We start from the raw sequence: 26,344 nt of genomic DNA on the forward strand, positions 1-26,344 counted from the left end.
AGGCGCACCGGCAAAGAAAGTACAGCAAGGAGGAAAACTGGGGTGATGTGGGTGTCAGTAGCAGAACACGGGGCAGCACAGAGTATAGCGCCCAGTTCTGACATTTCCTGGCAGCTGAAAAGGAGCACCGTAGCTCAAGTGAGATGCAGGCTGCCACTCGGAGGTGGGAAGCAGGCAGTAATGCAGAAGAGACACAGATTCCTCAGCAGCATGGGGTCTGGTCCCTCTCCTGAATACCATGCCAGACAATCTAGGGCCTAGAAGTCAGGGCAACAAGTCCTCATGTAGTAATGCCAATGAATCCTTCTTTCAACATAGCAGCTGTGACAGGAGGCCAAAGTGACCGGCATCTGAAAAGCAGCGAGTTGTACAGTGCTGGCCTTGGGAAGGGGTCCGATGTTGTAGCACGGAGTGCTACGTGGGGAGCGTCAGCGGGCCGCACTCTGCAAGGATGAGGCAGGCAGATCAGGCCGCATGGCAGCAGGCCCCGCAGGGCATCCCACTCACGGGCCAACATGGCCACGAAGCAGGGAGTCCTAGACCAGGAGGCCGCCGCGACTGCTCGCCAGTCGCCAAGCTGTAAGTGGAAGCAATGGCGGGTCAGCAGGTGAGGAGGGCGGCTTCCAGTCCCAACTCCGGCATGTTCCTCTGTTATGCAACTGACAGGCGAGGACGGCTAGAGTGAACAACTGGCATGGGTGCAAAATCAGGACGGCCAGTGTAAAAATTCAGGGCAAAGGGTCCAAATTCAGGACAAAAATTTGGGAGCAAACATACGTTTTACAGACATATCAGAGGAGGTTGCACAATAGTATATAGGTAAATAGACAACAAAAATAAGTACAAGTCCAAATAAGTTTATATAAGGTTGAGCCAATCGTGCACTTCACAGTTTTTCAGTATGCTCGCAGCTTTGCAAAGAGACATCAGGCTCTTTCTGCAATCAAGATTTGTGCAGGAGGAGGCACACCACATGCTGTCACTATAATAGGGCCCACTGTCATTCTATCTGTGATAATCGTCTGCAGTCTCAGAATAACAATGGGCCAGTCCACAGTCTTGGAGAGGCCCAGGATGGGCTGCTGCAGGCAGCCTCTGTCTACAGATTAAAAGATAAGTGTGAGAGGCCCTGAGTGTAAACTTTTAAACTCACGGGTCCTCTTGCATATCTACCTGAAATTCCCCTATTTGATTTTTGTATGGGGACCCCAAATTACGGACACCTTATAGACATCATACTAAAATAACGGACGGTCCGTGAAATTTAGGGATGGTTGGTCACCCTAAGGATGGCCCGCGGCATCTGCAGGACTGGGTAGTCCCTGCCTCAGGTCACCCCTAGCCCCTGTCAACGTGTGGCTTTATGGGCTATGCCAGACTGCCCAGCTCCGCAGAAATATTCAAAAGGGGCTCCAGGCACAGAAAAGCCTGCAGTCAGTACCTTGCTGTTATCAGGAGGGCCATCAAGCAGCGAGGGAGGGAATAGGAGCAGTGATGGTCGGAGAGTCCGGGTAGATGTGGGCCACAACTGCCGGAGCTTCACAAGCGTGAGCATATCTTGATTACTACCAAGCCCCCAATTTGGCTGTATTGTTTTTAGACTAGTTTCTATTATGGTCACATTCTAAACTTTTAGGTAGCTTTTTTCTACAAAATCAGATATTCGAGTATGGTACTTTTGTACAGCATATCAGCGCTATGGTACAACTTTTTATTGGGATAAAACTGTTCTGTAGACCTACTGACCTTCACTAAGATCCCTTCTCTATGGCTCTTCCTCATTAGATGCTTCAAGGCTAGTTCCAAGTTTTTCTGCAGCTGTTCGACCTTATCCTTTTCTTGCAGCCATGGTAGACCTGGTTGAGTCGCGAAAGAGAATACAAATGAGAACAGCAGGCAGCCTTTGAAAAGTAGGAAAAAGGGGACTAATGGAAAGAACAGTTGAAATGAGATTGAAAATGAGGGAATAAAAATAGATGCATCAAAGATGAAGGTGTAATGCAGACAGACAAGGACATATGAGAACAAAATAAGTAGTAGGAAGGCACTATAGTAGGAGTAGAATTGGGGGGTCAATTGCGGGAAGATAAAGATTAAACACAAAGAGGAAGAGTTGATCAAAAACAAAAGAATCTGCATTTGAGAGAGTGAAGACACAAAGGGACGATAGAATAGGGTGTTGAGTGTTGAGAAGGTAAAAGAAGCAGAACTTCCTGAAGTATTTTCATCCTAGCAACATTTTATTAGTGCTCTGCTTCCAGACACCAACATTACCCCGTCCCTTACTCCTCACAAACAGACTTCTGAAATTCTTCCATGGAATTTGGTGCCTATGACATGGGAGGAACTCCTCACCTGAGCCTTTCTAAACATTTCTTGTTATTTTCAATTCTAGGTATGATCTCAAATGTGCTTTAATAACTTACTGGTAGTTTTCTGTCTATTTATTATCTTCTTACATTTTTGCACAGTATGGTCGTTCCTGAGCAAACTCTTTTTTATAGCTGGACAGATATACGAATTCACAGATGTTTTCTGTAATAACTTGATAAGTTTCTTAGTTCAGATTTGATTTTTGTTAATTTTGACGACGGGGATCAAAATGACATTATTATGTTTACCTAATAACTTTTTGTGTTGGAAAAGTTGTTATGCATCAGCCTGTATGTTGTTAAGTACCCAATATCCTCCTATATAGTGGATTCTACAGGCCACAGGAAAGCAAGGTGATTTCACAGGCAAGTCTCAAGTGGTGGCTGCAAAACTATACTATCACCTCCTACTGTGACACCATTTCCCTTCATCATTAACCTATAGAACTTCTGCTTACCGTGATTGGCTGCAAGAAGATCAGCCATGACAGCTGACACATGCAAAAGAAGTCATCACTGACTGCTTTGGCTCAACTTCATATAGCAACACTTTTCTTTTCTGTCTTACACTGCCTATTGCATTTTGAGTTTACTCTAAAATAATCCTTGTATTCGCGCCTTGCATCTCCTTACAGCTCTTTTTACTTTACCATCTTTGTTTTCTCCTCTTTCTTTAGTGACCTCACTACTTTTTTGTCTCCCTACCAGTTTCTCCAGCCTTTGCTCTTACTTACCTCTATTCTGTTCCGCCTCAACACCCTTGGATTTCTTTCCTCTTCCTCTATGTCAGGAGGTCATCACTTGTCTCGATGTTGCTAAATATTTTTTAGTCCAGATGAACACCGCACTGATAGCATGTGGTTAAGTATGCTTTATAACAATACAAAAATAAAATAGCCCGGGCAGATTTGCAATGAAAGTGACTCTGTGCATTCCGCAAGCCCTTTTCTGCGCCGCACTGTGTCACTTTCAAAGCACAGAGATGCGAAATATTTACAACATTATGTGGCATCTCTGTGCTTCCCCCTGCGCTGGCACACAAATCGCAGCCATTTGCCGGCACAGGCACCCTTGCACCATGGTGCAAGGATGCCTGCGTCGTGGGGAGATTGTTTTTGTGCAGGAAGGGGCACCTTCCTGGACAAAACAATCACTACAGGCATTTTCCTCTTTCAATGCATGCTGTAGAATGCAGCACGCATTGAAAGAGGAAAAAAACGAGGAGAAATGAAAACATTTCTCCTCGCTGCGCCTCCTTACGCCTCCCCTGCATTCACACACATTTCCAGATTTACGATTCCTCGTAAATCTGGACATGTGTCTGGTTCCGTGGGTGTTGCGTGGGAACACCCACAGCAACACCCATGGAACGCCCCTTCCACGCAAAGTGCTGCATGTAAAAGGGCCCATATTACAAGGACAGGAAAAGTCACACAGGGTGGCTTTTCCTGTCCTTGTAAATATGGAGCAGTAAAATGAGCCACCAGTACGTCCCAAAAAGAGACGTACTGGTGGCGCAGGGAGCTTGTAAATCTGCCCCCCTGTCTTTACCATCTCCACCAATAAAGGGGTTACCCAGAGTACCCATCTTCAGCTGTATAAAGAATGTCCTGAGGTGATAGCAGATTGTTTTTATTGGCAGCTCCGATGGCTAACTACTTTTTCCCTTCATTAGCCTTCACGGAACCACTTTTGGAAACCGACATGTTTATATGCAGCCATCCTTACTAGAGTCAACGAGCACCAGTGCAGAGAAGAGGGCGAGTTCCGGCTCCAGCAGGCCCAGTGTGCACATGTTTTGCGAGAAGGCGAAGAAGGCGTTGATGAGATCACCACACCCTGCATAAAGAACATACATCAAATGGGTCAGGATTGACTTATAAGTGTGGACCAAATAAAAGGTACGTCGCCGTTTCATCTTATATAAAACAAAGAAATAAAAAACAGCAATTTTAAAATTAATATTTTTAATATTTTTTTTAACATAAAAACTGTTACTACAGTATTATTCTGAACAATAATACTATTCCTGTGGCCTCAAAGGCATCCCGCGACAGATTAAAATATGATAATTGTTGTTAAGTTATGTTTAGAAAATAAATAAAACTGGGGAGAGGCCATTTCATTCATCAATACACTAAATATGAATTAAATACTGCTCTTTAAGACCACTAACCATGTAGCTGGTAATCATTATGTCCAGTGGCGTAGCTAGACCTGCGGCTGCCTGTTGTGGCCCCTGCGTTTCTCGCCCTGCGGTGGCCGTTTCTAAGGGGAGTGATTCCTGCTGCGGCAGCCCCGTGTCGGCTGCAGGTTAGTGCGGGGTAGGGAGAGGCCGCCGCCCCAAAACTCATGCCGCCCGGTGCAGATTGCCCCCCACCCCCTTGCTATGCCAGTGATTATGTCCCGCAAATGCCCAGATCCTTTGGTGTATTTTAGCCCACAGATCATCCTAACCAGAGATCATTAGGTGGACCTTGTGCTTTTTCCCTTTTGAGTTATTCTGTGGTTTAGCTTTTAAGTGTCTTTTCTTTTTTCTTGATATCTATGAAATAAACAGCTGTAAGTCCTTTAAGCAGATTATATTAACATTTTCCCATCAGAATCTTTGTTTCTGAAAAATCTCAACATTTGGCTTTTAGATAGGTTGTCTCTGTGTCTGCTTCACTTCAGTTGCTTCTGACCTTTAGCGCTGGGACACTCCTTTCAGGAGTAGCTAGGTGCTTTATAATATAGCCTTATAGCCCGCCATAGAGGGCTATACCGGCTATTAGAACATTGGAATGTTGGGAGCTCCATTGAAAACAATGGAGTGCCCTGGGCTTATAATAGCTGGTAAGCCTGGAGCTCCAACATTCCAATGTTTCTTTGTTCACAGGTCTGGCTGTGAACAAAGGCTTCAAGGAACCTGAGGGGATTCCAATCCCCTCACGCTCCCACAAGACTTTATTTTTTTTGTTAGAACATTCTGTCCTCTAGTGACAGAATGTTCTAATAGCCTTATAGCCCTTCGTAGATGGGCTATACCGCTATTAAAGTCCCTCTCCCTTGTTAAAGGCCCTCGCCTTCGGCTCGGGGCCTTTAACGCTGGAGAGGGCCTTTAATAGCCGGTATAGCCCTCTACGGCGGGCTATAAGGCTAATTTAAAGGACCTTTCGGCTCGGGTCTTTAACAAGGGAGTGGGACTTTAATAGCCGGTATAGCCCAGCTACAAAGGGCTATAAGGCTATTAGAACATTCTGCCACTAGAGGGCAGAATGTTCTAACAAAAAAAAACAACGCCTTATGGGGGCGTGAGGGGATTAGAATCCCCTCAGGCTCCCTGAAGCCTTTGTTCACAGTCAGAGCTGTGAACAAAGAAGCATTGGAATGTTGGAGCTCCAGGCTTATACCAGCCATTATAAGCCCAGAGCACTCCATTGTTTTCAATGGAGCTCCCAACATTCCAATGTTCTAAATTACTTTATTATTATTATTTCAAAAACAGAGAGAGGGCATTTGGTTTAGAATGGGCACCCTGTCTGTAAAACTGATCTATTCCTGACAAAAGATCACAATCCTTTCTTTCTAAAGCTGTCAAAGAAAGATGCCATTCTAGGCTGATATCAGTCACAGTCAAACCAGTCTTGCTCCTCTGGGAACAGTCCAGTCCAAACTGAACGGTAAGGTGCTGTGTTAGGGCATTCTTGCAGTACATTATTCACTGCTGAGGATCAGGTTAATGTCAAGAAGACCTTGTCCTTACAGACTAATGTTCAGATCTAGTCATCTGACTACAAACTGTAGTACCTCCAGGACACATTCTGGTGACCACTGAAAGGAATGCAAAATATCTAGTGGCAGCTGATGTGTGGGAGTAGTGGTGGGCGGAGTGGGAGACAATGGATGACGGGTAGGTAGGGGAGAGGGAGGGGAAACAATCACAAACATAAAAAATTAAATAAAATAAACTTACCTTGAGCCTGCCGCTCTTCTCTGTGTCCTCTCCTTGCTGCAGCCAGGGTCCCAGTATTCCTTGTGACCAATCCTGAATGCTGCTTTCATGTTAGAAAGCAGCGTTGGGATTGGCGGGAGCACTGGGAATTTGTGCTCCCAGGGAGTAGCAGCTGTGTTGGAGACAGCTCAGTGCGTATGTGTGTTTGGCCGGCCTGAGACGGCAACCCAAACACACATGCGCACTGACAGCAGTGATGCCCACCACTCCCTCTCCTGACTGCCTTATTGCCCCACCCCCAGGACACAGAACGCACAAGTTGAAAAATAAAACAATAAGAACTTGTTTTATTATTGGTATATTTTTCAACTTTTGAGGGTGGCAGTGGGGGCGACGCTCCTCTGTCGTAGCAGCGGAGCCGCCACAGAAAATATCATAGACCACCAAAGTGTTACATTCGATACCAATAGGTCCAGCAAGCAGAAAATTCCTTCTAAGATGTTTAATTCCCAGACACTAAGTTTCTGTTGTAAGAGGCTCTTCTGTTCCTGACTTGACTGCGCCTCCTAAGGTGACTGATACAACTTTCCCCAATATTTCCGCTAAAGAAATAGTTCCTTTGCTAAGGTAGCATAAAATTCAGCATAGATTTTGAAGTTTGCATTTCATTCAGGACCTTATAACCTTTAAAACTCTGGGAACCACACTGCATATAAGAGCAAACATTTTGGTTGCCAGGCTAACAAAATTAGTTCAAAATCTACTCTTTTCCAGACTATCCTCAAACGCAAGCTTCAAAATATAAAGGTCTCCCTAAAAACAGCTTCTTCCTAAGAGACCATTCTCCCAGTGAATCTGTATTTGTGTCTGCAGCAAAAAGAAAAATGTGCCTCACTGCATGTACATAATGATAACTATAGACTCAGAATTGACACAAACCAAACAAATAGTTTGAAGAGCTCAAACCAAATGTGTTGTGTGCAGATACAGTCACCCGGTTTACTGTACCTAAACACACAAGTGCACAAATAATTTTTTTTGCAAACATTTATACTATGAGAATTTACATTTTTTGAAGACACAAGCTTACTTTGTAGAGGTAAAGCTACATAAGTGGGTTCATTAAGGAACATTCTGAACTCAGACTTTCAGTGTGTTTTCACTAAGATATCTGTACATTCTTTCCTGAGGCAGTAATGCAGATTCAGGCTAGGACTAACAGTTTCTCAGGTAGGACAAGCTGCCATCAGAAGTCGTTCTATTATGTCATGTATTCTGTACCCCTCCCCCACCTGCTGCATGTATTCTGCCTGCCTCTAAATCCCGTTTTTTTGTTAACAGCATATAAGATCCCTTGACGACGGAGGTAAAGTTGTTCTCTTCCAGGGGATCCTCATCAACAGTCATAAGAACTGAATAGTCCAGCCCACACATGGGGACCCGAAGCACTTATGAAATACATGAATGTATATATGTATGTATACATCAATCTAAATAATCATTTACACTCACAACAATTGCAGCCTATAAACAGGCTAAGAAGTTCAAATTTGACTTTCATTTTAAAAAGAAAAATATTTACTTTCATATAGGTCACCATAGAGTATAGGTGAACATTCCAAACCTTTCACAAGCTTTTGTTTCAAAGGAAAATAAATGAAGGACAGGATCAGTCAATAGTCTGAAAGTAATACATTCAGGTAATACATCTTGCACTGTGCCTTTAAGAACCTCAGAGTAACCACCACGTTCCATCATGCCCCACAGGTTACAGTTAGGTCCATTCATTTTTCCAGGCTACTGGAAACAGGATCCTGGGGCACTGAGTTCTGCCTTTTGTGGCACATATTCGGAGAAAAGATTTATTACAACTTGTTTTCAGGTTTTTACTCGCCACCCTTTTAGGACTGGAGTAATTAAACATCTTTTTTCTGTCTAAAAGTGATGATTTTTTGGGCAGAATGCCTTCACTTCTTGTGAAGTGCCCATCCTGTGGGAAGAAGATGTCAAACAGATCCACACATTCTGTATCCATTGCCTTCCAGAAGATCACTGTCCTAATCCATGCAGACACTGTAAAATAAACTCTCCAGAAGAACATTGAGAGAGAGAGGGAGAAAAAATCAGACTGCATAGACTACAAAAGAAACAGCAAGAAAAACAACAGCAGAAGACTTCTGGTTCCTGAAGAAGTCATAGTAAAGGTCAGTGTACCACCAGAGGGCTTTCCACCCACTCCAAGGACTTCCCTAGAGGCAGATCAATGGAGAGAAGGCATCAAGTAGAGGGATATCGGTCCCGATCGAGGTCAAGGAGTATGACGTCGAGGACCATGATGGCGAGGAACCTGCCTACCTGTTATCTATCGACAGGTACTCCATCGAAGTCGGTGTTGAGGCACCATCCAACATCACACAGTGTTTGACGTCAAGGCATGTGTCGACGTAGAGAGCCCCTCCATCGACAACAGCACTGAGGTCGATATCAAAGACACCACTGTCAACAACAAGGCAACTTCCATCAATGTCGAGACTCCCTCAGTCAATGCTGAGGACACCACCAAGGTTGACACTGAAGCAGCCACCGTCTACGTCAAAGACACTGTCACCTGCAGCAAAGCATCTTCCGTTGGCGTTAAGTAAGTCCTCCTCCGTTGATGACGAAGACTTCACTGTTGCATCAGTAGTGGTAAAGACGAATCTCTGTGGCATCAGGGTCTAGTTCTTCATCAATCCACCAGTCACCAAGATGGTTGCAAAGCTTAAGTAAGCGGAGAAGTGGTACTACTGGTTTTGATTATTCCAGCACATATTCGTAATCAAGGAACACGCCAGAGACAGACTGTTCTAGCTTGGTGTCTCCCGGGCTAGTCTCGTCTCCAAGACTGTTAGGAGAAGCTACTTTTGCTCCATATCCAGCCAGACAGACATCCCCTCCAAGGAGATCACCGAGGAGGAGGCATTAAATTCGCTCTAGATCTAAAAGATTATCTACTGAAAGACCTGCCTCTTCTCATTGAAGACGATCAGGTAGATCGGCAACGTCTGTCTCACCATAGGAGATATTCACCTTTATGTACTTCACGATCGTCTATAAGAGATTACTCTCCAACAATGACAGAGACTCCTGTAGCTAGAATCTCTCCAGTAGACGACCTCTCCACCTTTAATGATGTATTAGTGAGAGGGGCAATGAAACTGAACATCACAATGCCCACCACGACTACTTCACCTTCAGGCATATTTGCAACTTTACACCACAAAACCTCTTCTAGACCTCAACTACCTTTGGTCCCAGGTCTTTTAGAGCCTCAAATGCAGTTATTCTGGATGCCTGAATTGATTAGGTTTTTTCTTTCTTGACTTCTAAACATGTACAGACCATCGAATCAAGATCCCCTTAATTTAAGGCAAATCCGAGGCCAGATTAAGTGATTGTAGCTGCTGCTAAAAAATCACATAAAGTTGCTCCTGGTACTACTGCCCCACCAAACAAAGAGCAAAAGGATGGACTCCTTGGGCAGAAATGTGCGGAGCGTCTGCAACAATCATGAAGGGGGCAAGTGTGACAGCTCTCTTGAGAAGATATGATTGTTCCCTGTAGGACTCTTTACATATAGATAGACAATACCCTTAATGAAAGAATGCTAGTCTCAAAGCAAATCATTGTGGCAGCAGCAGATTTATCTGACTTGGCAGTTCCTGGGTACTTCGTTAACTAAAGGTATGTAGTTCATCTCATAGTGATGCTCGGGAGAAAAGGTAAGCCTAGCTTATCATGGTTTGTAGATTACAAACTCAATGGGGTTCGGTGTAGGAAAGAGAGTGTGGGAATTCATTCTTTCATAACTAGGGTACTCACACACCCAGCAAGCTAGGTGTCATGCTTCATCATATGGACCTGTTCCTCGTTGGGTCGGCGCTGCAATACCCAACGGGCACCCATGAAGGGGCTCTTTTTCGGAGATCTTTTGTTCCTTGCCGTATGATGCAGTGTGGGTGTGTGGGCTGAAACGTGCAGATACAGTGTAAGGGGGATTTAAAAGAAGTGGGATAGTACAAATAAATCTTTTATTCTGGCTGGCTATCCACCTCATTGAAATATATCGAGTGGCAGCCTATGTAACTCTAAGGTTTAGTTTAGGCTATGCTCAGCTCTGCAGGTCAAAATGTTTAGTGCCTGTTGGTAAGATTGATCTGTGGCAATTCTTCAGGACATACTTAGTGAATCGATCTACACAGCGCGTGGGGTCTAAGTACTACCTACCGCGTGTTCATACTATGAATCAGGTAATCTGTAGTATCTTCCAATGACCTAAAAACGGGGGTGGAATATAGGAAGGATTTACAAATGTATCGCATGTGTTTAGGTCATCAAGTATCCATTACTCTCTCTCCGAATCCATTCTGTGTACTGCCTTAATTTGTGCTCAAATCTAGGCAAGTGGCAAAAAAAAAATTACGAACAGAAATTAAAGGATGGAGCCTAATTTAGGCCACCCGTGAATGTGACAAATTAAAAACAGATATTTAAAAGATTACAGAAGACTGTATTCCCCAAAAGGTGACACCCAGGGAATTTCATTCATACATGTTAGTGTTGTATCATACGTCAGTTTGAATTGTACATCACAACCACCCATTCATTATGACCCAAGAGGATCATATATGTGCAAAACTCGCCTCTCTAAGGTGAGGGAGTCACTCCATTCAGTGTTCGGCGGAGTATGAGGACACCTGAAACATGGTGTCCTGAAAGGCACATACAATAAGGTTAGGAGCCAATGGTACACTTGGGCATTGGTCAAGAAACCAACCTCATATAGGTCACATGCCCTATAGTGTGTTGAACAGGGAGTGCGCAAATTGTACACCCGTTTCCAAAGGTGTTTATCGGTGCCCCCAGTTGTTTGGGGGAGAGGAAACAATGGTCCACAGATTAGCTCGCTTGTAATATTGTTCTCACAGGCAGCATTGTGCGCCCACTGTCATCGGGGCGCCCGCCCGCTTACCAGACTAGCAATACCAGCCAAAGCGCCTCACAGTGAACTCATTGGGCGCACTGTCGGAGCAATCGAAAGCGCGATGTCTCCACTAAAGCTCTTGTCTAACAACACCTTAGTAGCTTGCCTATAGTGTTAAGTATCAAAGGCTAAAGCGGCGGTGCATCGCTACTCACCATTCCGTTGTTCATGCGGCCCAGAGTCTCTTGCCCTCTGAGCAGGCATTTATGTTGGACCTCTATAAAAAAGCCCATAAGTCCCTACTTTTGTTGAGTGAGTTCCTGGGTACTGCCATGGCATCTCAAAAAGATGCAACTGTTGGTTGAGAATGATCGGCCTAAAACCTAAAGCACAACAGAGGATTGCTAATTTACCATTCTCAGGTTCAATATTATTGAACTCGGGCAGATGACGATATGCCACGAATGAAGTCGGAAATAGACATTTTAAAAGCAGTTGGCCTGGAGAAAAGAAAAGTGTTCAGAAGATGATACAAGCTTTATGACAGGCATTATGTCCCTCTGAGGGTTTAAACCTCTCAAAGATTGCACTAACAGCAGCAGCAACCAAGGCAACAGTACCACGAGACAAAATCTTCTAGCAGGAAAGGAGGTTTTCACCAACCCGAAACTGCTTCTGCAGCAAAACCTCCAGAAAACAATGATTTACTCTCACTTTGTCGCCTACACTAGTTGGAGGAAATATAAGCATTTATGTCTAAGAGTGGCGCAAAATTGTGCAAACTGGATATTCTCCACATTTCAGATCCGCTACTTCTTCAGTACCACCAACCAATCAAACTGATTATCAGACAGATCTGTTGGAGAAAGAGGTCAACCAGTTGATGCTCAACAATGCAGTGGAGGAGGTTCAACACTTCAAAAATGATTAGGTGTTTACACAAGAATTCAGATCCATAATAGACTTGAGAACTCTAAACAAACTTATTTAAAAAAGAAAAGTTCAGGATGCTGGCATGTGTGCTATTATAGAACTACAAGATCCCTCTTTCCACATATCAACAGTACAGAAACATCGAAAACTTCTATTGTTCATGGAAGGCTCCAAATATCTTCAATTCACAGTTCTTCCATGTTGGCTAAAGCCAGCACCCAGGACGTTTTGAAACGCATGGCTGTCGAAGCAACACAACTAAGAAAGCAAAATATTTTCGTCAATTGCTATCTAGATGACTGGTTAATAAAGAGTCCATCCACAGAAACAATTGTAAAGCATTTCCAGATATTTCTGGACACGTTCTCATGACTAGGTCTCTAAGTCAATGTAAACAAATTAATAATATGTCCAAACCAAAAGATACACTATCTTGGTGCTATTCTGGAAGAACGGTATGCTTCAGAGGAGAGACTGTCATCTATCTGCCTGACATGTCTCCCTCTGTTAAGATCTCATCATCCTTCAACCTGAAAAATATCACCCCTACCCGGTTCAATGGCATCTTGTAATTACAACAGGACACCTTCCAGATGTTCAAAATACAGAAGCAGATTCCCTCAGCGGTATTATACAAGACAATCCCGACTGGGTTCTAAACGACTAAATACTAGAGTAAATTTTTCAAGAATGGGACTATTTCCAGATAGAGCTGTTTGCAGACACAGAGAGCAAATAATGTCAAGATTGCGCCTACAGATTCACTAACCTGGGTCAAAGAGGAATTCCTTTTTGATAGACTGGTCAAGGAAATTTTTCTATGCTTTTCCACTGACCCCTCTTATTCTAGAAATTATGATCAAGCGGTACAAATCCAAAACCAGAATGAAACTAATAGCGCTGGGATGGCCTTGTCAATGGGGGTTCTGCAGGCAGGATCTCCTTTACAAGTTGAGAGGTCAGATTCTCCAACCCAATCTTACATTGCAGTGAGTAACTGCTTGGCTCCTGAATACTTGCAACAGGCCACTCTAAAACTAACACAAGACTGTATGGACATTTTGAGAGAGGCGAAGCACCATGATACAAGAAAATCATCTTCTTCGAAATGGAAGAGATTTTGTATTTGGTGCATTCAAAACAATTCTGATCCATTTAATTGTCATGTTAAAGTGTTGTTACCTTACCTGCTTCACCTAGCAAAGTCTAATTTACAGTACTCCACTGTTAAAGTACACCATGCAGCCATAACCAGCTATTGAAATCCCCCCTCACAAACTTCATTTTTTTAAATTCCTGTTGTTAAGGATTTCTTAGAGGGTAACAAGAACGTTTCCCCACCAGTTAGAACTCCCTCTATCCCATGGGAGCTTAACACCTAAATCAATGGGGCCTCCTTTTGAACCTATTCACAAGGGCTCTCTACAACACCTTACATGGAAAATAGCTATCTTAGCCGCAATTACTTCAGCGTGCAGGATAAATATAATCCAAGCCCTGTGTGCAAAATGAACCATATACTGTTGTTCACACAAATAGAGTTGTGAGAACTCATACTAGTTTCTCCATAAAGTAGGCTCTGATGTCCATATGGATAAAACAATTTTTTTATCCACTTGATTTTCAATATCCTTCAATTCAGAGAGAGAAATCTCTCCAATCTCTTAATGTATCAAGGGTGTTGAAATTCTATTTGGACAAAACTAGAGGCATAAGAAAATCAGATAGACATTTCATAAATTATGGACCTGTTTGGCCTCTACAAAACAATCAATATCAACATGGATAGTTTCTTGTATTGTTTTTGCATGTCAATTGGTAAAGAATCCCTTACCTGGTAGGCCAAAACCTCAGTGTACGTGAGGATAAAGATGCAACTATATCCCTTCTTTGGAATGTCCCCATTGCAGATATTTAAAAAGGTGTGACCTGGATGTCTGTCCATACTTTCAATAGACATTATTGTCTAGATTCAGACTCCTGGGAAGATACTTGAGGAGGCATCGTTTATGAATTTTTGGGTAATTATTGGACGGTCTCTATTATTTGTCCACTCTCAAAGGGATGGGCTTGCTATTCTATGCAGTGCTTACGACTATTGATGAGGATCCCCTGTAAGAGAAGGAAAAGCTGCTTACCTGTAATCCTAGTTCTCTTTCAGAGGTATCCTCATCAAAGTCATAAACAGCCCTACCACCTCCCCGAACAAGAAATACTACAGTACTCATTACATTTTACTCAGGTTCCTATATTGTACCATACGGGATTATTCAATACTTATGACTATTGATGAGGATCCTCTGGAAGAGAATTAGGATTACAGGTAAGTAATATTTCCTTACTTAGGGGTCGATTATGAGGACGGACGGTCCATCTCGGGGGTGGCAGACGGACCTGCGTCCGTCTGCCACCCCCGAGATGGAGGGACCGTCCGCAGGGGCAGCTGCGTTCCCTCCGTTGGAATTAGGATGTGACCGCCACCCTGGTGGTCACATCCCCTATATTTAACATTGCGGCGGGTGCTGCTTTAAGCAGCACCCGCCGCAAAGTAAAAAATGCATGCTGTGCATTTGCATGCACAAAGCGGCAGGCACCGCGCGGTGCCTGCCGCATTGTGCATGCAACTGCAGGGGGGTACCATAGGTACCCCCCATGTGCACCCCCGACCCCCACCTTCAACGTGGGGGCCCGCAACGGTTCCCCAAAGCAGGAACCGTATGCCTTTTCGTGGCGGCATTGCCGCCACAGAAAGGCATTCCTCCCAGGCCATCCTAATATGGCTGGCAGTGTCTGATAGACACCGCCACCATATCAGGCCTAGTCCGCTGTGGTCGCAAGGCGACCGCGGCGAAAAAGCGGCAGACGGTCTTCCCCTCCGCCACGGCCCCCCCGCCATTGTAAAATGGCGGGGGGAAGAATGGTGGCGGACGGGCAAGGATGGCGGACGGATCGCCACCGCCTGCATGGCGGTGGCGATCCGTCCGCCATCCTAATGGACCCCTAAGTTGGTACAGAGAATTGTTACTGAAGGAGTGTTTGTCATCTTAAAGAGCAGCCGCTATTTTATTATGCATTCTCTTCAGTAGTGCAGCTTTTCAAGCAGAATTATATTTAGTTTTTAATAGATTTTTAAAGAAAGATGGATATAATTATTATAAGTGATTCTGCTCTACTTGTTATTAAGCACCCTGATCATGGTTTCATTAGAGGTAAGAAATGATACATTTAAACAACAATAAATTCCAACACTATCCAAAGTTCCAACAATTTCCTTAGCATGGAGCTGAGATTAGCTTGTTTGTTTTCAAGCTAATACATTGGAATCTATGGTAGAATCGCCTCACCCAGTGATTTGAAGAGTTCTGGCCCAGCATATTTTCCCTCAAAGAAGACAGTGTTGTTCTGGTAGTTGAAGGCTCGACACATTCTCACCAGAAGCACTTCCATGGCTCCTGAAAGGTGGAAAATATAAGATAACTCAAAAACCATCAATATGAAATGACAGGTGACATAGATGTTTCTGTTCCCGTATACCTTACCCGCTTTCAGTAACACAATTTGATCATTCTGATTGAGTTGCATGAAGCCATCCATCTTTTTGGCAAACTCCACAATGTACTGGATTGCATCGGTGATCCGCCAGGCACATCGCTCCCACATCTCCTCCATGGACTATAAAAAGAGATAACATGAGGCTTTAAGAGTGATACTTCTGGCCTCTGTAGGACAACTAAGGCCCACGAGAAACCTCTTTCCTTGTTTTTTATCTTTTGCATACAGAATTAAAGGGAAGCCGACCAAACGTCTAACTGTTATTATGTAAGCAAATACATAGAGTTCGATTCCCAAAGCTAACTATGCATGTGTACACATGTACATTTATTAACACACCTTAGTGTAATACTACACTTTTTTTTGTTTCGCCATTTCCAGGTAGAGATTTACAATTAAGTGTGGACTAACATGTCTCTACCTCCTCAAATGAGCTAGTTGAGCCTCATGCAATTGTAATTACGAAAGTCATTGCAAGCAGTTTTACAACAGTATTTTCATTCCGTTTAGTTGGCAGATATGTCCGCCACCAGGATAGAGTGAGGATGCAGTCCTAGTTAGTGGGCATTGCATATCACAAGCCACAGGACTATGCTTTTTTGCTCCATCCTCTGGAAAAATACTTTCTGTGATTCAATAGTACTTATTGGGAGCGATATAGTGTTGCCGACAAGCACGAAAGGCCATTATTTCTATAGAATACAACAGCAATTCTGATAGAATCATCCATCTGACACAAACAAAATGAAAAAAGTCCAAATCCAGAGGAGTAACTTAATCATTATGATTCGGGTGGTGGGAATCTCAAATTTCACAGGCAACAAGGTTCGGGGTGGACTGTTCCCATGAGTAGAAGGGTCAGTAGTGATTTGCATTAGGTGGACCTTTGGGGGATAATTTACAGTGTGGCGGACAGGTACTCTGTTGCAATGGTGACGGAGTACCCTGTCCGCCAAACTCAAGATCCACCAGCCCAATTTTAAGTTGGGCTGACCTCAATTTTTACGCCAACATTTCCTTTGTTTGCTTGACAGAGTAGATGTCATCAAAGTAACCCCTTTTTGGCAGTTCGTTTTTATTTATTTTATGCTGTCAGTCACCGCTGAGTATATGCTGGCATTTAAGGGATGGAAAAAAACAAAATTTACCCACAGCATGGGAGAAAATGGACGTGAGTATAATTTTTTTTAGCAGAACAAAGTCCTGCTTTGAGAGTTTATTTATGTAAAACAGAAGTTTTGGGAAAGTGTGTCAGTAAGCCATCATGGTTGATGGAACCATCCTTTAGACTTTTGCTACATTGACAGGAACCACTATGGCCGCAGTGCCAATGTATAGACATGTGCACTGGGCTGGCAGGCATCTCTAAATTTATCAGGTGACGTGAAGTCACTAACGTCCTCCTCCACCCTGTCTGCCTTTACTCCGCCTGCTATAATCCTAAATCAGGCCCTCTGTCTGGAGTGGAACAATGGATGAAAAACATTAGTTGGAATGCTACCCCGAGGAAATGCCAGTCGTTGGACTACTTGCACGGATTCATCCTATTACCGTTTGTATGTTTTTTTGCCCGTAGAATGCCTGAAGACCTGAGACTGGCCTGGTTTTCCAAGTATACCACTGCCAATGTTTGTGAATTCTGAAAAGTTGTTAATTTATGTCAACTCAAGGTGTGCTTTTAAGGGTCCAGATTTGCTACTTTTTTGGTAATCCAGTCAATAAGGGCAATTTTGAATAAGAAGTGGAGTAGTGCAGCGCAGCAAGCAAAGTTGCTGCATTACGTCTCCTGAAGAGAGCACAACTAGGCCATATCTTCAAAGAAATGGCGCAGTTCTGCTCTATCCATGTCCTGGCACACTTTGAACTGCCTATCACAAAGGCAGACAACCTTGCACCATAGAACAATGGTATTTGCGTTATGGTCAGGATACAATCCTAGGAGGCTTTTTCCTCTTTGCAGGTGTGCTACAGAATGCAGCACACATGCAAAGAGGAATTACCAAGGAGAAAAAAAAAGATATTTCTGCTCGTTACGCCAGCCTCATGTGTGTGTAACAACTTGGTGTAAACCCATGTTTCCAAATATGTGTTTGTGTCAAAATTCATGGGTGGATGCAAGGGAACGGCCAAACACCACCATGGAACCCCTACGTAGTAACGAAAGGCAGCGCAACGCACTGCATTGCTTTACTTTTTCTTACAAAGCCACTCAAATTGACATTTGCGTGGCTTTGTAAATACCAAAAATGATTTTGTTTCGGGGCTATGTCAAAAAAGTGGCACAACCCCGGTCTTTGTATATCTTGGCATAAATATATTTAACACCTTAACCGCGGCTGTTATTTCGCTGCAGTGCGGCGGTTCTGCGGAGTGGGCGGGGCCGCGTTGGCAGTTGGGCGTTCGCAGCACCAGCGAAGCAGTGCTCGCGACCGCCAACGGCCGACGGCAGCAGGGAAGGGGTTAAGCTCCTGATCCAACAAATTAACAAGTTAAAATCTCATAGGGAAATCAGAATGACAAGAAATACCAGCACAGACATAGCAGAATCGACTCGGCCCATAAACCCAACTACCAACCCAAGAATGTATTTATTTGTGGGAATGTCACAACCCAAACACCCCCAAAGATAGATCTCTGTCCAAATTCTAAAATTATATGTGAATATCTGCAAAATGTATCACATTTCTAAGGTGAAAATGCAATTTGAAGGTTAAAACCAAAGAAATAAATGTGCAGACAAAACTGTGAAAATATTTATAAATGTGTTCCAGTCTAAACCCAAAAACCAAGCTACATTTACACTGTACTCACCACTATGTTTTTTTAATGTAGAGTTTAGAAAGCAAGCTATTGGAATTAAAATCTCCCTCACACTCTGACAGATCTTCTGCCAGCCTTTTCCTTGTGCTTCCTGTTATAAATGTCTCTATGCCACTCATTCATATCACTCTCATCCTGTCCGTGTCCCATGTTGATTGACACAATGACACTGAGCACTATAATCCTTGCCTAGGGCATTATTTGTACACCTGTGATCAGTCAACAGTTTACCAGATTGATAGACGATAGAAAAGGGCATGCATTGAGTGACAGAGTAATAATGGGTCTTACTTAGAGTTTGGCAGATGTGATACACTGTCAAAATGAGACAGATATCCAGTTCGTCATATTCCAAGTGCTATAGGTTGTAATGCACCTGTAATGTGGCGGAGGGAACATCAGGCACATTTGTGTTGAAATATCAAGTCTGGCGTACTCTTAGTAGGGCCCTGAGGACCTGATGTATCAAAATTTCTGTTTGCAAATTGTTTGCATACCGATTTTTTGCGAACTGACCTATGTAATGATAGGGTGATCCTCAAAATTCTGAAACATAGTGGGTAGCATTGCCACCTACCATCACCAATATTCATGAGGTATATCACAAATTGCGACTCTCTTAGTTTGGATGCCATCACAAGGATGGGGGCTTGCTGGAGTTAGCAGGCACTCTGTGCGTGATTTCAATTAAATTAAGTTTTTCTTTTTTAACTCAGCACATTTTCCATAAAGGAAATGGAACTGCATTTAAATAGAAAAAGGTTTTTTCTAAGTTTCTTCGAGAGTTGAAAGTGGTTCCCTGGCCCAATGCCTATTTCCCCCCATTTTTTTTTTTACATTCGGAATGTGAAACTGAGTTCGAAGGGGACCACTATCCTTTTAAAAAAGTGTTACCACAACTCTGAAGTCAGTCACGTTTCAGTGTTTTGCGACCCGATTTTGGTTGCAAAACATTGATATATGCCATAAAAATTGCTATTTAGAAGGGATGCCATATACAAGCCCCTTCAATTTTGCGGCCACAAACTCTGTGATTTTGTGAATCACAGGCTTTACAACTGCAAAATGACTTAGTACATCAGGCCCTAAGTGTCTTCGTTTGGATACAATAAGCGAGTATGTTAGTCAATGATAACTTGTGTTGCTAGTCTATTTATATAGTTGCCTTCTACCTTCATCTCAACTTACCCCCTTCGTCCCTAATACTTTCCCAGCTTTTGCTTTGCCTGTAAGTTTGAAGCAGAGATATAAAATCTTCCTGAATTTTTTAACATTTCATAAAATCTGCCGTAGATTTCCAGAATTGATCAAATATATGACAAAAATTGCAAGACTTCTGCAATCTTCACAGAAAACATTTCTAGTAAATTATGCCTGATCTAATCTTACAGAAACACGATTTTGGTGTTAATAACGTTTCCTAGTGCTATATTTACAATGCCCATTTTATAGGAATGAAACAATTTTTGAAGTTGTTAAAATTTGATACAAATGTTACAATATGATAAATCTTGTTGTTCCACCTTCATAAAATGAATGCATAAGAAAGACTTTTGAAAATAGTGAAGTTTTAAATGATACTATGAATTCAATTTCAAACCTCTTTTTTTGAAGTTTTTTAGGAGTTTTGTATGTGCAATAAAGAGGCTAAAGACCTGATTTAAAGTTTGGCTGACATGGTACTCCTACGCCAACGTGACAGTGTACTCTGCCCATCAAAGCCTAGGTCCACTTACCTCCTTTAGACATGGGAAGGCCTCAAGTACTCTGTCAATGGAGCCCTTTTGGCTATGTTGTTGGAATACTTCCTCTGGAGGTAGGGGCTTTCAGAGGAAGAACATTACACTGTCCACCTTATTTAGGGTGGACAGTGTAAGGCCTTTTGGTCTGGTCTGTCACTGTGAGGAAAAACCTGGCGATGAGGGACAGGAAACAAACAATAATGAGCCCTTACACCCTGGGAGTAAGCTCCCAGGGTTTCGGAGGTCATTTTTGTTTTTGTTTTTCAGAAACAATTTTTTGGGTTTTCTGAAATACAAGCTATATCATATGTTTGGTGGATGGCCATCAAAACAAACAGCGGCTGACCACCAAATGTTTAGTACATTGAAGGGAACTGATGTCCAGATGACCACAGGACCGGTGGTCATCTCTAAATTTGGGAGACAGAGTGCCATTGAGGTGGCGGAGATATTGTCCTCCGCTATCCTGAAGGACACTACTTTGTCTGCCAAGCTCTAAATCAGTAGAAAGGACTAGGAATTATTACATGTGCCCCAAAATAGTTATGCAAATTATTTTGCAAAATCCAGGAGGCAGCAGCAAGTGATACCGCTATTATTTGGAAAAGAGCCTTTACTGGAAATACTGATGAATTGAATAATTCGCTTTTGAGACAGAGAAAGAAAGACATCCAGAGAGAGAGGAGGGAGTTGGAGATCTGCTTTTACCTCTTTTGCCTATTTTGATGAAGTAAGCACCGTAGAACAAAATAAATTATGTGTTTATTTTGTTGGAGGTCAAACACTTTTAGCACAGTGCAAGTGAGTGTTTAGGCACCATTAGTGCTTAATTTGAGCCGGCTGATTCCGGTGCTCAGCACGGCACTTAATCATCAAAATCAGTGTTTTTCATGTGCACCAGTTAAGGACACTCATTTAAAGGGAGATTAAGGGATTTGTCTAGAATCACAGGATGTCGAGCGGACGCCGAGACTCAAACCTGGCTCCCCAGCTCTGAAGTTGACAGCTGTGGCCATCACACCACATCCTCTCCCCAGTTTCATGGTTAGTAGTTGGTTCTGTTTTAGGTGGTGCTAACAGGAGAAATGGGCTGGTGCAAGGTGCCTCCTGACGAGAATCCCAGCACTTATTTTTTTACAAATTAACCTGTGGGCACCATCATGGTATTAAAACCAGATTTCTCTCTACACCAGATCACAAGCCATTGTAAAAAGTGAATAACACTTCACACTGAAAGCTGAGCTGAGTGTTTCCTGTGCGCATCACACGACTAAAGGCCTAAATCTCCATCTAAACGATAACTCGGTGGCATCATAGGGCAGCCTGTAACCAGAGTTCCATATTGCACTGGATCCATTTGCCTCTCTACCTTCCTAGGTCAAGAAGAGGTTACCTCTGGGGTACATCCTGCTCTCCCCTTCTTGTGTGGACCCCTTCCTGTATTGTGCAGTCCCCGTTTACACCCCAGAGTCCCACATTGCACCCTGTGCTCACCCCTTTGTACCCTTTGATCTACATTACGGTCTTCAACCCATGACTCTGGATTGTCTATCACACGCCTTTCCCTGGAAAGTGCTAGTCATTTTGGTGTTTGTAGAGTGAAAAGATTTTTCCTACACTTCAGTGATGCTCTAGCACCGAGAGCACACAGCATCACTACTATCACCACTGCTACAAACATCAGTTGCAGGACAGGTGGCAGAAGTGTAGGTTTCCTCACACATAGACCTTTGCACGCAGTGCAGAAACATTGGGTAGTTCTGTGTGTTTGGAAACGAATAAGAAATGCGTTACTTACCTGTAACAGCAGTTATCCAGTATTGGTGTCTTTCATAGATTCACATGCCTGAATCATTCCCCGTCGTCGAGATGGGAGCCCCGGTAATAGAAAAGTAATGTCCTATAGACATACATAGAGAAAAGTAGGCCTAAGAGTCTTGCCGTAGTAGCCTATCTATGTCCTTTTGTAAAAAGGACCAAAATCCTGAAGGTAGCCAATCAGCTACCACCTCCCTCTAGAACCTTCCTGCCAGGAGCCTCAGTCTCTCAGATTTTCGTACGCACCAAGCTAGGTAGACATAATATATGTGCTGGATTGAGAGATGAGTACTTCCTGGGGAGGTGGGAGGGTTGCATGTGAATCTATGAAAGACACCAATACTGGATAAGTAACGCATTTCTTATCCAGTATTATGGGTGTCTTTCATAGATTCACATGCCTGAATCAGAATAGCAAGCAATACATTATGCACATTTGCGATGGAAGATAAGAAGTAGTCTGAGATAAAACATATCATGCGACTATATACCATCAGCAATACAATAAATAAAGGAAATAAATGTGCATACCATTGTAGGACGGTGGAAAGAAGGAAGGCTCATCTCACTGGAATAGATGGCGAAGTACAGCCTGGCCCACAGCTGCATCCTGCATCAGTTCCGTATCCAGGCAGTATTGCCTGGTAAAGGTATGCGGCGATTTCCAGGTCGCTGCTCTGCAAATGTCCAGAATCGGTACTCCAGCGAATAATGCTGCCGATGTGGACACAGCCCTCGTGGAATGTGCTCGGACCGTGGAATGCAATGGGCGTCCGGCTTTGTCGTGGCAAAAGGCAATTGCCGCTGATATCCATCGGGAAATGCTTTGCTTAGAGATGGCATGCCTTTTCTAGGTCTGCTGAAGGCAATGAAAAGTTGATTTGTTTTTCTAAAATGCTTCGTTTTGTCCAGATAAAACTTTAGACATCTTTTGAGGTCTAAAGAATGGAGAGATCTTTCAGCCACCGTACTGGGGTTCAGGAAGAATGAGCGAAGAACAAGTGGTTCATTGAGATGGAAGTCCGAGGGGACTTTAGGAATGAAGCGAGGATTGGTTCTTAGAATGACTCTGTCCTCTCTGAATTGCATGAAAGGCTCTTGTATAGAAAGTGCTTGTAACTCACTGACCCTTCTTGCTGATGTTAAGGCCAAAAGAAGTGCAGTTTTCCATGAGATGTATTTTAGATCAGCCCTATGTATGGGCTCAAATGGATGCTTCATCAATTGGTTGAGTACTATATTTAGGTGCCACGTTGGTGGTATACGTCTTGGCCTTGGAAAGGATCTATAGAGTCCTTTAAGGAATTGTTTTATCAGCCTGTTGGACCATAGTGAGGGGCCTCTTGAAGTCCTCGTAAAGCGTGAGATTACTGCTAGATGGACTCTAATGGAGGCATGTGCAAGCCCTGTTTATGACAGATGTAGTTAATAAGGTAGTATTTGCTCTGGAGTTATTCTGAAAGGATGGATATTGTTGTCTGAACACCAAACACAAAAGCGTTTCCATTTCAAGGAATAAGTTTTGTTTGTACTGGCAGCTCTTGCTTTAGCCAAGACATCCTTGCACTCCTGCGGGATGTTTAGGTGACAGAATTCTCTGTACTCAGGAGCCATGCCGATAATCTGAGAGATTTCAGATTCGGGTGGAGTACTTGGCCTTTGTACATTGAGAGAAGAGTTGGATGTTGACGTAGTTGGATTGATGGTCGAACAGACATGCGACTGAGGTCCGTAAACCAATGTTGTCTCGGCCAGTATGGGGCAATGAGAATCAGGGTGCAGTGTTCCATTTTCATTTTCCGAATGACTCTGGTGATCAGGGGGAATGGCGGAAATGCGTACGCAAACACGTTGCGCCATGCGATGGAAAATGCATTTCCTAGTGACCTCGGTTGGGGATGCCAGCTTGCGAAGCTGTGGCATTTTGCGTTCTCCCTGTTGGCAAAGAGGTCTATGCGTGGTTTCCCCCATGCCGAGAAGATGTCGTTGAGAACTTGTTGATCCAGTTCCCATTCGTGGGACAGAGATTTCTGTCTGCTGAGAGCGTCGGCTATTACGTTGTCCTTTCCTGGGACATACTCTGCTGATAATGTGATGTTGTTGAGCAGTAGCCAGTTCCAGATGGTTTGCGATTCTCGAGACAGTGTCAGTTAACGCGTCCCACCCTGCTTGTTCAAGTAGTGCATTGTGGTTGTGTTGTCCGTTCGCACAAGCACTGCTGAGTTTTTTATGCGAGGGAGGAATGCCTGAAGAGAGTGAAGAACTGCTCTCAGTGCTAGGAGGTTGATATGTAGAGTCTTCTCTCTGTCTGTCCATTTGCCACTGGTTTTCAGATCCTGCAGGACTGCACCCCATCCCTCCAGAGAAGCGTCTGTTGTTATGACGTGAGGAGTTGTTGGTATCAAGAACGTTAGACCTTTGGATACGTTTTTGTTCGTCGTCCACCACAGCAAAGCCTCTGTTATTTGTCGAGTGATGACTATGTGATCCTCGAAAGAGCCTGTACATTGGGTCCATTGTTTGTTCAGAGCCTCCTGAAGGGGGCGCATTCTGAGCCGACAGTGAGGGATGAGAAGAATGCAAGAAGACATCATCCCTAGAAGGGATTTGAAAGTTCTGACTTTGATGGACTTTTTTGAAGACACTGCGGTAGCCAGAGCCATCAGTTTTTGTTTTCGTTCCTGAGATGGGAAGGCTTTGGAAGAAACTGTGTTTAGAGTTGCCCCCAGGAATGTTAAAATTCTGGTGGGTTGTAAGGTTGACTTCTCTAAGTTGAGAGTTAAACCTAGGTGCTTGAAAATATCGAGACAGGCGGTTGAAGACAGCTGCGCGTCTGTGAGAGATGGTGCTTTCACCAGCCAGTCGTCTAGGTAGGGGAAGACCTGGTGATTCTGCTGTCTCAGAAAAGCTGCCACCGGAGCCAGGCATGTTGTAAAAATGCGAGGCGCTGATTTGAGGCCAAACGGTAGGACAAAGAATTGGTAGTGTTGACCTGCCACTTCGAAGCGAAGAAATTTTTTGTGGCGATTGTGAATTGGGATATGGTAATATGCGTCTTGTAGGTCCAAAGACGTCATATAGTCTCCTTCCTCTAAGGATCCTAAGATTTCCTGGATCGTCACCATTCGGAACGATTGGCTCTTTAGAAAGGCATTGAGTGCCCTGAGATCGAGAATGGGCCTCCATTTCTTCTTTTTCTGCTGAATCAAAAAGAAGCGGGAATAAAATCCCTTCCCTTTCTGGGCGGATGGAACTCGTTCTATTGCTCCCTTCTTCAGCATTGAAGAGATTTCTTGTAGAAGCAAACGAAGGTGCCTGTGTGGAAGTTTGCGAGGAGGAGTTAATGGTGGAATGGAGTTGAATTCCAATGTGTGACCGTGCTGGATTAATTGCAGAACCCACCGATCCGTCGTTATCGATCACCAGTTGTAGAGGAAGTGTGTCAATTTTCCTCCAATCCTGAGAGGACACAACGATGTGGGGAGTGTCTGCGGGAAGTGGTCATTGTCGTCCACCGGTCGTTTTCTTCTGGGATTTGCCCCTGAAGTTCGCTCTCCCGTAGGAGGTCTGACAACCTTGTTGTTGCTGTCGTTGTTGGTATTGTGAGCGATTTTGACCATAGGAGTAAGAGGATTTTCCCTGATATGATCCTCTGTATGTGGATTGGCCTCGTACTCTGTGCCCTCGAAAGGACTGATTTTTGAATTGTAAAGTCCCGATAGCTCTTGCAGTGTCAGTGTCCTTTTTGATCGTCTGCAAGGCTTCATCTATTTTTGCCCCAAATAGATGTTGTCCGTCGTAGGGCATGTCCAAAACCTTGGTTTGGACCTCTTGACGGAAGGACGTCGCTTTGAGCCATCCTTGTCTGTGCAAAACAGCTGCGCCAGCCAGCTGTCTAAAGCCTGTCATGGCGACATCCACAGCTGAATCAATTATCTCCGAGGCGGACATCTGTCCTTCTTTAAGGAGTGACTGGACTTCATCTTTCAGATCTTCGGGTACCTCCGCCAGATATGGAACGACATCTTCCCATAATTGTCTATTGTATCTGCCTAGCAGAGCAATGGCGTTGGCCACCTTTACAGTCATGGCTGACGTTGTGGAGAAGCGTTTGCCGATGCCATCCAATTTTCTGCCCTCCTTGTCTGGTGGTGCTTACAGTGGAGAGGATGGATTTCTGGAATTCTTTTGGGCGGCTTGAGTGACTACA

General features: G+C 43.8%; 1 protein-coding gene across 1 annotated transcript in view; it reads right to left on the minus strand.

Moving 5' to 3' along the window:
* Positions 1-26,344, minus strand: part of RORC (RAR related orphan receptor C) — a 327,095-nt gene that overhangs the window by 20,046 nt on the left and 280,705 nt on the right. Inside the window, exons 6-9 of the mRNA XM_078671266.1 lie at positions 15,742-15,874; positions 15,547-15,654; positions 4,101-4,211; positions 1,747-1,856 (exon numbers count right to left, since the gene is read on the minus strand). Of these exons, the coding sequence (XP_078527392.1) occupies positions 1,747-1,856; positions 4,101-4,211; positions 15,547-15,654; positions 15,742-15,874 (462 nt within the window). The remainder of the gene's footprint in view (positions 1-1,746; positions 1,857-4,100; positions 4,212-15,546; positions 15,655-15,741; positions 15,875-26,344) is intronic.

This window comes from Lissotriton helveticus, chromosome 12, assembly GCF_964261635.1.
Source record: "Lissotriton helveticus chromosome 12, aLisHel1.1, whole genome shotgun sequence".
Taxonomy (NCBI): Eukaryota; Metazoa; Chordata; class Amphibia; order Caudata; family Salamandridae; genus Lissotriton; species Lissotriton helveticus.